Consider the following 12,319-nt stretch of genomic DNA (forward strand, 5'->3'; position numbering starts at 1 on the left):
AAAAATAAATCAAGTTAAATAATAGGAATTCATTGAATATTCAGGCCATTTCAGATAAACTATTGGGCTTCCCAGGTGCTACTAGTGTTAAAGAATTGGCCTGCCAATGCAGGAGACACAAGAGTCATGGGTTCATTCCCTGGCCTGGGGAGATCTCCTGAAGAAGGAAATGGCAACCCACTCCAGTATTCTTACCTGGAGAATCCCATGGACAGAGGAGCCTGGTGGGCTACAATCCATAGGGTTGCAAAGTCAGACACAACTAAAGCGAAGGAAGCAAGCAAGCAATTGGAACATTAATTGCAAAATAGGTCTAAATTTACCTACTTTTGAGAAGGTAAATTTACCTTCTTCTGAGAGAGAAACTAAAGCTGTTTTGCATCATCTTGAGATTTTCTTTACCAATCTATAGAATGTTAATGTAAAAGACAGTTCATGGTTGCCTAAGGAAAGTAGGATGTGTGTGTTCAGAAAAGAAGGTATGAGGAATGGAAATATATTTTTTAAAGGAAAAAGGGATGATTTTGTCCTAAAGCTTGTTAATTCTAAGTGGAAAGAATAAGGCACAAAGTATGGCTACAGAAAGTTTGCAGAAGAGGAAGTTGAGAAAAGAATTTTGTGTGTGGTTAGGATTTTCTAAAGTTGGATTAAATTTAATTAAGTAAGTGAATTTTATTAGAAGTAGATTGATGAAAGTCTGGTTTTGGTTTCTTTCATAAGAGAACAAAGTTTTCTTGGGATGCTGCTCTTGATAACAGATTATGTGAGTTTCTGTGCCTTTAAGTGATCTGTATTAACTTTTGAGAATTTTTTTTCACCTTGGCTCAGGGAATAATTGTTTCACAGTGACCTATGATCCTATCTGACCAGGTAAAACTTTTTGCAATTTTTTTTACAAATTTCCCAAATATTAAATTCTAACTAAAATTCTTTTGACCTCCAACTAACTTCAGATGCTTCAAAGGCTCTCTGGAGCATCCCAAAGAGAGATCCTAAACTTGTTCATTTATTATGTTAAATTACATGAGAAACATGGTCCATACTTGCTGCTGCATATATCAGATGGGATCATCAGGCTCTCCCCAATTTTATCACAGCCACCAAACAGATTGGGGAAAGGGTTTGGGGTTCTTCTGCTGTTTAGTCTCTCACCTTACTCTGTGTTCAAAAAAAATCCCCTGTGGAAATACTCCCACCTCTAGGCCTGATCCTGTGGCATTGTCTATTGTGTCCAACTCCATTTCCTCCAGGAGTTCCTTTTTGTACCTCAGGGACCCCCTTTACTCCAGGCCTTGGCAGCCCATACACTGTTACAGACTACCTATTGCTGGCCACTTCCAAGCAGCCCATATCCTTTAGGCTTCATAATGCTCAATCTCAATGAATACACCCCACCCTAGGGGAAATTGTTGCTAGTCCATAAGTCTTATAGACAACAGATCCCCCTCAAAGAGAGCCCTGGCAATGCACTGGCACTGGTTCAAACATCCCTTATCACAGAACTATGGCATGAGGGGCTGGGTCAACCAAAGATATCTGGATATGTGATGGGAGTGTAGTGGAGGCTCAAAATCCCATTAGCTAAGAAGGGAATTCAGAGAACTCTCTGACTCTCTTCTGACAAAAGCTTCCTAGTAAACATCTCTGAGATGCTGGACTTCATTTCTAGGAGCAGTCTTGGTTGCAGGTTACTCAACATGGGAGGATCCTCTTCTAAGCCAGAAGAAACACCTCTGGAATATATCCTCAAAAACTGGAAATTGCATAAAAGGGAAAAACTGAAACTCTAACACTGTCTGGCCTTTATATAAGTTAGAGGGGTGGAGAAAAATGAGTCTCTAAATTACAATACCACTGTGCAATTGGATCTCTACTGTCCCAAGACAGGAAAATGGACTGAGATTCCCTATGTTCAAGCCTTCATGGTCCTTTACCAAAACCCCACTCTATGTGGCTCCTGTAATTAAAAGCATGGGGAATCAGAAGACACTTTTGACATTTTAGATGATCCTCCTTTAATCTCCCCCAATTTTCAGCGAGGAAACCAAGTCTCCCCTGCTTTTCCAGGGCTACCTACTTCCTAGAAGCACCTATTTCTTCAGATCCCTCTGACCAATTCAACACTTCACTTCCCTATGTCCCTTTATAGCCTCCTTTACTCAAGAAGGGAGAGACTAGTCCCTCCGGGGCAACTCATAGTGAAACTTCCTGTCACCCAGGATCAGGAAAAATGTGCCTTCTTAGGGAAGTGGCAAATGGTGAAGGGACTATCAGAATATATGCGCCCCTCCTTGTAACCAATTTAGACCAACCCAAACAGAGACTGGAAGACCCTAGTAAGTTTGTTGAAGGGCCTCAGGCCCTAACTATGGCCTTTGATTTAACTCAGAAGGATGTTCAAATAGTCTTGTCTACTTGCTGTATCCCTGAGGAAAAGCAAAGAATTTGGGTAGCAGCCCAGGTGCATGGTGACCAACTTGGCAGGGACTAATCCAAACATTTCATTATAGGTGGAGATGGAGTCCCAAATCAGGAGCCCCATTGGAATTATAAGTGCCAGGAGGGAACAGAAGCCAGGAAGCACACGATCCAATGTGTATTAGAAAGGATGAAAAAACATATCAAAAAGCCATTTAACTATGAAAAATGTTAAAGGAGAAGAAAACGAAAATCTAGCCCTCTTTCAGGGTTGGCTTGTGGAGGCTTTTAGAAAATTTACTAACATTGATTCATCCACTCCCAAAGATCAGTCCCTGCTGGGACAACACCCTATCAGACAGTCTGCCCCTGATATTAGGTAGAAACTCCAAAAGTTAACAATTAGTCCCACAAACCCCAATTCCACAACTCCTACAGTTGGCCTTTGGGGTATTTAATAACAGAGATCAAGCTAAGGAGGAAGAGATAACCCAGTGTGAAAACAGGCAGGCCATGGCTCAAGCTAAACTGATGGCTATAGCTGTTAGCCATGCATTGCAACCTCAGGACAGCCCAAGGGGGCCGAGGAAGTTAACCATCCACCTCATAGGTAAACCAGCAAGGAAGAATGCTTCAGATATAAGTCAACTGGCTATTGAGCCCCAAAGTACCAAAAGAAACCCCTGGTCCATGCCCAGCCTGCAAACAAACAGGTCATTAGAAGTAGAACTGTCCCCAGTTCTGAGGGTGAAAGGAGACTCCTCCTCCCGATATGGCCATGCTGGATGACTGAGGTGGCCCGGGGATTCTGGTGGCAACCCCCAACTAGATGTGTACCTCCACTGAGGAGCCTTGGGTGGTTCTTGACATGGCAGGTGTGTGCTCAGTCACTTCAGTTGTTGTGTCCAACTCTCTGTGACCCCATGAGCTGTAGCTTGCCAGGCTCCTCTGTCCATGGGGTTTCCCAGGCAAAACTACTAGTGGGTAGCCATTTCCTTCTCCAGGGGATCATTCCCGATCCAGGGATTGAACTCAAGTCTTCTGAGTCTTCTGCGTTGCAGGCAGATCCTTTACCACCGAACCACCAGGGAAGCCCAACAAGGAAGGTAAGAAATTCAATTTTAAAATATATGCAGGAGCCACTTACTCTGCTCTGATCTCTTGCACTGAGCATCTTTCCTCCAAAAGCTGTACTGTGACTGGTGTTGATGGAAAGACTCATGCCTGTTACTTCACTGGGCCTCTCACTTGCCAGTTTGAACAGTGTTTGATCTCACATGCCTTTTTAGTTGTACCTGAGTACCCTACTCCACTACTAGGGAAGACCTCTGGGATCTATGTTATTATTAGGAGCCATATTATGATAAGGAGGCCCTGAGCAGTCCCTTTTCTTGACTCTAAGACAGACCAGTTGGAAGAGCAAGGTGCTATTCACAGCCATATTCTACATGCAGTAAACCCTGCTGTTTGGGACAAAGGAATCCCTGGGAAAGCTATAAATGTCCAATCTGTAAAAATTAGCCTTAAGCCATAAGTCGCTTATCCTAACGAGACAGGATCCCATAAAGTTGGAAGAAAAAAAGGTTTGCAATCCCTCATAGATAAATACTTAAAATATCACCTCTTAGTACCTTGTCAGTCTCCATGCAATACCCCTATTCTGCCAGTTAAACCAAATTGGGAATATAGAATGGCACAAGACCTTAGAGCAGTAAACGATGCAGTGGTCCTTATCGATCACCTGCAGCCAATCCTTATAATATATTAGTCCAGATTCCTGGAGATGCCAAATATTTTACTGTGCTTGACCTCAAGGGTGCCTTCTTTTGCATCCCAGTTCATCTCTCACTTCAGTATCTATTTGCCTTCAAGTGGACTAACCCCCACTCTGGCCAATATAATTGGACAGTATTGCCTCAGAGTTTTCAGGACAGGCCACACTTGTTCACCTAGGCCCTGGGTGAGGGAAATACACCTAAAAGAAGGGGTCATTCTGTAGTATGTAGAGGACATATTAACACGCATCCCGGCCATGGAGGCCTCAGATCAGAATACTACTGAAGTCCTTAATTTCCTTGGAACCTGGGGCACCAGGGTTTCCCAGAAAAAGCAACCCTGATGCCCATATCAGGTAGAAACCAACACTGAGAAAATTCAACAAGCCACTTGATTTCAGCAGGCAATTAACCACCAATCCTCACTATTCAATATGGGTGGGAAAACTGAAAACTGGTTCTCTAGTATGTTCTCTCAGATCTCACAAGGTATAAAAAGATTTCTGAAAAAAAAAAAAGATTTCTGGCAGGAGATTTTCATTTTTTTATAATGCTTTTCTTTTCAGTAAATCAGTCATACTGATTTATACTATATCTTCTCTAGTGCTCTGTTGTCTTCCCTACTGTTGTAAACATGTGACTAAGACTTTTCAGTCTAAGGGAGGACTCCTGGGACCAACAAGTTCAGATCTTCCATTCTAAAATAGATAAATATGTTAAACTTTAACCCTGAGATTAACAAAAAATATATACCTAAGCAGAATGGTTTCTGTCACTTCCACTGTCTGGTCAACAGTTAAGGGAACCCTGCCAAAGTTAACCTGGTTCCTTCCCTTTCTAGGCCCTTTAATGGCTATTATAGTTCTTCTCTTTTTTTAGCACTTGTTTGTTTAACATTTTGGTTAAGTTTGTAAGTTTGTGTCTTCTAGGATCCAGAGCTCCAAGTAAGTCTCCTGATGGTTCAAGGAGTTCAACCTATTCCAGCAGAGTTGGCCCAGGTCCCTACAGATCCTTGGAACAGTCATTGAGGGACTTCTACACTTCTAGGGTAGGCTAGGGTCTGTCGCCCCCGTCCAGTTGGAAGAAGTGTCAGAAGAGACAGTAAAGTCCTTACCGATTAAGAATAAGGGTGTGGAGTCTCTCAGAGGGGAAAGGGACATGCAGGGACCTGAGAACTTTTGCTGCAGTGCTGCAATGCTTGTACCTAAACATACCTCTCTTAGAGCAACTCAATACAAAGAAACTATGGGACTAAAAGTAACTGCAAGAATATACAGTCGGGGCAAATTGTGGACAAAAGATACAGACAAAAAAACTCAACTGCCAGTTTTGAAGAGCGTGGAGCAAAAACAGGGTGTTGAGAGTAAAAGCAGGGTACTGAGCATGCCCCCTGCAAACCACCTAAGCCACATCTCTGGCCCAGCCCCTGAACACACCCCAACCCTCACCCCATATAAGGAACAAGTTCACCTCCCCCTCAGGAAGCAAGCAAGCAAGGGAATCTATTGTTTGTTCTTGCTCCCTGCTGCTGCTGCAGAGGCTCCAATAAAGCCTTGCATTAAAAACAATGTTACCACTTCACATCAGTTAGAATGGCTATTATTAAAAAAACAAAAAATAAGCGATAACAAGTATTGGTGAGGATGTGGAGAAAAGGGAACCTGTTAATTCTTAAGTAGCTTACTTTTTATATGTATAATGAAATATTATTCAGCCATAGAAAAGAAGGAAATTCTGCTATTTTTGACAACATGGATGGTACTATATGTGGAACCTAAAAGCCAAATTCATAAAAACAGAATAGAATGGTGGTTGCTAGGGACTGCAGGAAAGGGGAAATGGGGGACTGTTAGTCAAAGGGTACCAACTTCCAGTTATAAGATGAATAAGTTCTGGGGAATCTAAATGAAGTTACAAGATAAATAAGTTTCTGGGGAAAAGAGTATTTTTTCCACTCGGGAACCCAGTTTTTCTAGTTATTTGCCTTCATTTATTTTCCCAGCAGAATGTATATACGTTAAAAACATAAGACTCCCGGATTCCTTTCCCAGAATGCTCTGCTCTGAAGAGGCTTCTGGGAGCTGCAGACATTTTGTTTTGGCTGGTGCCCGGACTAGCAAGATGGTGGCGTTTGTGGTGTGACGGAGGTCCCTCGAGCCGGTGGCAGCGGTTTCACGGCCCTAACTCAGTGCTCCCCTTTTTCACCGAGAAAGTGAGGCAGAGGTGGCGACCACCAGAAACCTGGTAACCTCGAGAACCCCCCTCAACCGTCAGCGGCGTTGCCAAAAGAAACCGACGGCAGCAGTGATCCGGTTCTGCTTGGCCGATTTTGGGGGTCTGTAACGCCGAGAAAGAGCCAGCGGTTTCTGTTTCCTGCCGCCTTCCGCTGCTTTGCTCGGTGGACGAGCCCTCGAGGCCTCTATCCTCCCCTTAGCGGCGTCCGGGCTTAGCCCCAGCCTCCATCTTTGTCTCTCAGAATGGCGAGCAGCAGTGGCTCCAGGGCCGAATTCATTGCTGGAGGGAAATTTAAGCTGGTAAGAAAGATTGGGTCTGGTTCCTTCGGGAAAGTCTATTTGGCGATCAATATCACCAACGGTGAGGAAGTGGCAGTAAAGCTGGAACCTCAGAAAGCGAGGCAGCCCCAGTTGCTGTATGAGAGCAGACTCTATAAGCTTCTTCAGGGTGGGGCTGGCATTCCCCGCATACGGTGGTATGGTCAGGAAAAGGACTATAATGTGCTAGTCATGGATCTTCTTGGCCCCAGCCTCGAAGACCTCTTCAATTTCTGTTCAAGACGATTCACAATGAAAACTGTACTTATGTTAGCTGACCAGATGATCAGTAGAATCGAATATTTGCATACAAAGAATTTTATACACAGAGATATTAAACCAGATAACTTCCTAATGGGTGCTGGGCCTCGCTGTAATGTGTGTTTAGAATGTCAAGCAAAGAAGAGGAAAAGGGGCATGACTGATAGTACTTCTCAGGACCCAGCTTCCTTAAGCTCAAACCAGTTATTCCTTGTTGATTTTGGTTTGGCCAAAAGGTACCGAGACAGCAGGACAAAGCAACACATACCATACAGGGAAGATAAAAGTCTCACTGGTACTGCTCGGTATGCTAGCCTCAATACACATCTTGGTATTGAACAGAGTCGCCGAGATGACATGGAATCATTAGGATATGTTTTGATGTATTTTAATAAAAGCAGCCTGCCATGGCAAGGAATAAAGGCTGTAACAATGAAGCAAAAATACGAAAAGATTTGTGAAAAGAAGATGGCCACATCTGTTGAAGCTTTATGTAACGGATTTCCCGCAGAATTTGCTACATACTTAAACTATTGTCGTGCACTGCGCTTTGAGGAAACCCCGGATTACACGTACCTGAGGCAGCTTTTCCGCAATCTTTTCAGGACCCTGAATTACCAATATGACTACGCATTTGATTGGATAATATTAAAGCAGAGAGCGGCACAGCAGGCAGCCTCTTCAAGTGGGCAGGGTCAGCAGGCCCAAACCCCCACCCCCACAGGCAAGCAAACTGACAAAAAAAAAGAGTAACATGAAAAGGTTTGTAAGCATGAGTCAAGGAACAGAAGAAGCAGAGTAAGGTGATCGGAGCAGCATGTTTCTCCCCAAATCTAGAAATTTTCGTTCATATGTACACTGGCCAGTGGTTGTGGACAAACGTTCACTTGGGGTAAATAACGTAATTTCAGTATAAACTGGCTCTGGGCAGCATTGGCGATGTGGTGTGCTTAGTTGTAGCTGCTGTACTTGTGAATATTAATGAGATTGTGAAACGTGTTGTCCAGTTTTCTATTGCATTCTTTCAGGTGGAAAAGTTAACTATGGTTCACACACAAGTTGGTGGAGAAATTGTGCATATGCCAGTTTTTTGTTAACATCGTTTATTTTCAGCTATGTTGCTTTGAGATCTCGTTTCAGAAGCAGGGCATGAACAGTCTTCTGCCACAGTTAAGACGGTTGTAAATGCTCACAATTGTGCATTCTTAAGGTCTGTTCATCCCTGGGGTCCGCAAGTTGTTCACTTAAAACATTTTTTAAATGGTTGGCTTCTTATTTGCAAGGCAGCTGATAGAGTAGCAACCAAAGATTCCAGTGTTCCAGCATATGAAAGACTGCTTGCTTACCTATGCTGAAATAACAGCATTAAAGTGAAGACTTGAGAAAAACTCATTGACTACTAGATTATCTGTAGGACTCTTGTTAACTCTGTAATGTTCTTGGTATTTAAAAAAGCATATTTGTCACAGAAATTTAGTTAACATTTTACAACTGAACATGTATGTGTGTTGCTTAGATAAATTAATCATTATAAACATTTGTATGATATGGGATTTTGTTTTTATTTTGAAATGTGTTTTTTACAGATTAAAAAGTATAAACAAAAAAACTAGAACATTGCTTGGTGCACTGTAGTTTATCAGTAAATACTTGTGTAATGAATATATTTTGCATATTTTTAAAGTTTATTCTTAAGTAGATTATCTTTCCTCATGATTATTAGAAATTGAATATCTTACATGCTGTTTATTTTTATATGTGAAAGTGTTTTTTGCACAGTGATTTTATAAGCAACCTCTTTATGAAGTTTCTAAAGTTTCAAATAGTTTTTAATTGATTCTCTCAGCTTTGTTTCATTTGCAGTAATGATAATCTTGCCTCCTTTTCAATATAAATATCATAAAAAACATAACTCTTAAAACATTGCTTAGCACACTGTAGTTTATCAGTAAATACTTGTGTGAATGAATATATTTTGCATATTTTTAAAGTTTATTCTTAAGTAGCTTATCTTTCTTCATGATTATTAGAAATTGAATATCTTACATGCTGTTTATTTTTATATATGAAAATGATTGTTTTTTGCATAGTGATTTTATAAGCAACCTCTTTATGAAGTTTCTAAAGTTTCAAATAGTTTTTGATTGATTCAGCTTTGTTTCATTTGCAGTAATGATAATTTTGCCTCCTTTTCAATATAAATATCATAAAACAATAAAAACATGACTGTTAGAACATTGCTTGGCACACTGTAGTTTATCAGTAAATACTTGGGTGAATGAATATATTTTGCATATTTTAAAAGTTTATTCTTAGGTAGCTTACCTTTCCTGATTATTAGAAATTGAATATTTATCTTACATGTACTGTTTATTATTTTTATATATGAAAGTGATTGTTTTCTGCATAGTGATTTTATAACCAGCATCTTTATGGAGTTCCTAAAGTTTCAAACAGTTTTTAATTGATTCTCTCAGGTTTGTTTCATTTGCAGTAATGATAATCTTGCCTCCTTTCCAATATAAGTACTGTGTTTCTTCCTTTTGGATGATTGTATTAACTAGTATTTCCAGAACAATATTAAATAATTCTGTGAATGTGTGTACCTGAGGCCAATTCATGTTGATGTATGGCAAAAATCATCACAATAGTATAGTTATCCAATTAAAATTAATTAATTAAATAATTGTGTGAAAACTAACAGCCTTGTCTTCTTCCTGATTTTTATGGGAATGTTTCTAGTATTTATTCCTCAAGCATGAAGAACTTCTTGTTAGAAGTTCATATATATTTTTATCATATTAAAGAAGTATCTACCTGTTCTTACTTCAATAAGCTGTATTCAGAAGATATATGGCTTCAAGTAGAATTTGATTAATATCCTCTGTCATGCCCTTACTTACATATAAGCTTCACCCTTGAGCTGACCACTCTGATGGAACCAAAATAGCGGCAATAGATCTAGGCCTTACATCAGCACATCTTTATCAGCATAGATTCCCAGCAGGAAAAAGAATCCAACTCGGCTGGTTCAAGAAACTTGAATGTAGGGACTATTCAAAGAGATATGTGCAAGATTAAGAGACCAAATTAGGGATTTTGAGATACCCAGAGACTAGCAATAGCAGGAAGCTGTTACCCAAGGCTTAAAGAAGCAAGAGCCTTTAAAAAAAAAAAAAAACTGGAGCCTGGTGGGAGCTATAGCTATAGAAAATGTACCTTCTGTCAGGAGATGAAGTCTTGGTCCATCACTAACAATAAAGTTATTGGTAATCACTGTTAATAAAACACAGCCCAAATTGGGGAGTGAGCAAGAAAGAAATACGTTGTCTGCCCTCTCTGCCCTCCAAAGTTCTGTCAGTGTACTTCATTGGTCAAACCCAAAGAGACTCAAGAAATGAAGCCTGGGGATATAATCCAGAAGGATTGGCCTCCTAGGGCATAGAACAGAACTGAGGAGGGCAGGAATGGATCATGAGGTGGGGCAAAATATTTTTGTTCTCAGGGTCAGAATTCTATAAAAAGGTGTTTTATCAAGCAAGGTTTCTCTTAACTGCATGTGCAAAAAGAACTAGTTTTGGAATTTCAAAAGAGTTTCATTTCATCTTATTTTTTTTTCCTTAGTCATAGGTTCATAGCTGTAATCAGACCATTTTTCCAGAATGTGCCCCAGAAGACTTTCCTTAGGAACAGACGAAACTTTTGCCATCCTTTAAAAACAGAAAGATAAAATACAAATGGCACCTCTAAAAGCAAACCTTAGCATCCAAAGAAACAATGAACCAGTTCACAAATCAGGTAGAGTTTGACAACTATTCCCCACTCCAACAGGGTAAACCCCCATAAATAAAAAACGAATGGGCTTATTCTGGAGAGGAAGGGAGTTTTCAGTTGTACACAACAATCAGATTCATCATATTTTGAGTCCATCAACTTCCAAATGCTGGTTGATTAGCAGAAAAAGATCAAGAGGGGATATTACCAGAAACAAACTAAAACCAGAGCCTTGTTCCCTTTACCACAGAATTGAAAGCACTGTGGACCAGCAACACCTGGTCAGTGTCAAGCACTCAGGGCTGTCCCTGAGACAAAGGGAAGTCAATGCCCTCAGGCAGAGCTGTACAATTCTTCATCCTTATAGTCTGCCTTTTCTCCTGGGAAGAGCCTCAATCACTGTGGGATGGCTGAAGGCAGGGACCTGCTTTTACTTGAGAGACACTCCTGCTCTGTGAGGTGGTGCTGGGAAAGGGTGGAAAAGGTAGTAGAAAATTCCATGTTTACAAACATTGTCAAAAACGATGGAGATTGTGGTGGAGGATAATTGAGAAGAGGCTGGTAGCACTAACAAAAGGAAAATGTCAGAACAGTCACAAGTTTATTGAAGAGAAACCAGGGAAAGACAACCAGTCAGAGCCCTCCTGGAATCATCCACAGTTGTGAAGGTCAGGAAGACTGTGTGCATATGCTAGGCTACATCCACTTAGAATCAGAGAAAGGCATGGAACAGGCTTGAAGGGTGTAAAATGAAGAAAAACAAAGAATGTGTTGCCCATTATTTGTTTCTACAAGGTTCAAGTCATAAGCCACTGCCTTTGCTGACCAACAGTACACCCTGAAAAGAATTCAGGATGAAAAACAGGATGAGGCACTCTGTACTTCGGAAAAACAGGTCCCTGAGATAGTTAGATATCATGGAAGATGTTGAATCAACCCAGATTCTTATATTTTCTCATACACTAAAAAAAATTAAAGTCATTAACTGAAATAACTGTTCCTCATGACTCTCCAGTGAAGTTGCTCAGTCGTGTCCGACTCTGCGATCCCATGGACTGTAGCCTGCCAGGCTCCTCCGTTCATGGAATTTTCCAGGCAAGAGTACTGGAAATGGGTTGCCATCTCCAGGGAATCTTCCCGGCCCAAGGATCAAAGCCAAGTCTCCTGCATTGCAGACAGATGCTTTACCATCTGAGCCACCAGGGAAGCCCTCATGATTAGCAGTAAGTTTTTACTGAAATGTGTGCTTGACTGTACATATTCCCTCAGTTCAATTCAGTTCAGTGACTCAGTCATGTCCGACTCTTTGCGACCCCATGAACTGCAGCATGCCAGGCCTCCCTGTCCATCAACAACTCCCAGAGCCTACCCAAACTCATGTCCATTGAGTCAGTGATGCCATCTCATCCTCTGTCGTCCCCTTCTCCTCCTGCCGTCAATCTTTCCCAGCATTAGGGTCTTTTCAAATGAGTCAATTCTTTGCATCAGGTGGCCAAAGTATTGGAGTTTCAGCTTCAACATCAGTCCTTCCAATGAACA

The 12,319-nt window shown here is 41.1% G+C and overlaps 1 protein-coding gene across 1 annotated transcript; it reads left to right on the forward strand.

Moving 5' to 3' along the window:
• Positions 1-6,670: 6,670 nt before the first annotated feature.
• Positions 6,671-7,741, forward strand: LOC122435052 (casein kinase I-like; the record flags this gene model as incomplete). The annotated part of the gene is made up of 1 exon (XM_043458911.1): positions 6,671-7,741. A coding segment is annotated over exon 1 (1,071 nt), but the record flags the coding sequence as incomplete, so codon positions are not given.
• Positions 7,742-12,319: the final 4,578 nt, after the last annotated feature.

Source organism: Cervus canadensis, chromosome X (assembly GCF_019320065.1).
Source record: "Cervus canadensis isolate Bull #8, Minnesota chromosome X, ASM1932006v1, whole genome shotgun sequence".
In the NCBI taxonomy this organism is placed as follows: Eukaryota; Metazoa; Chordata; class Mammalia; order Artiodactyla; family Cervidae; genus Cervus; species Cervus canadensis.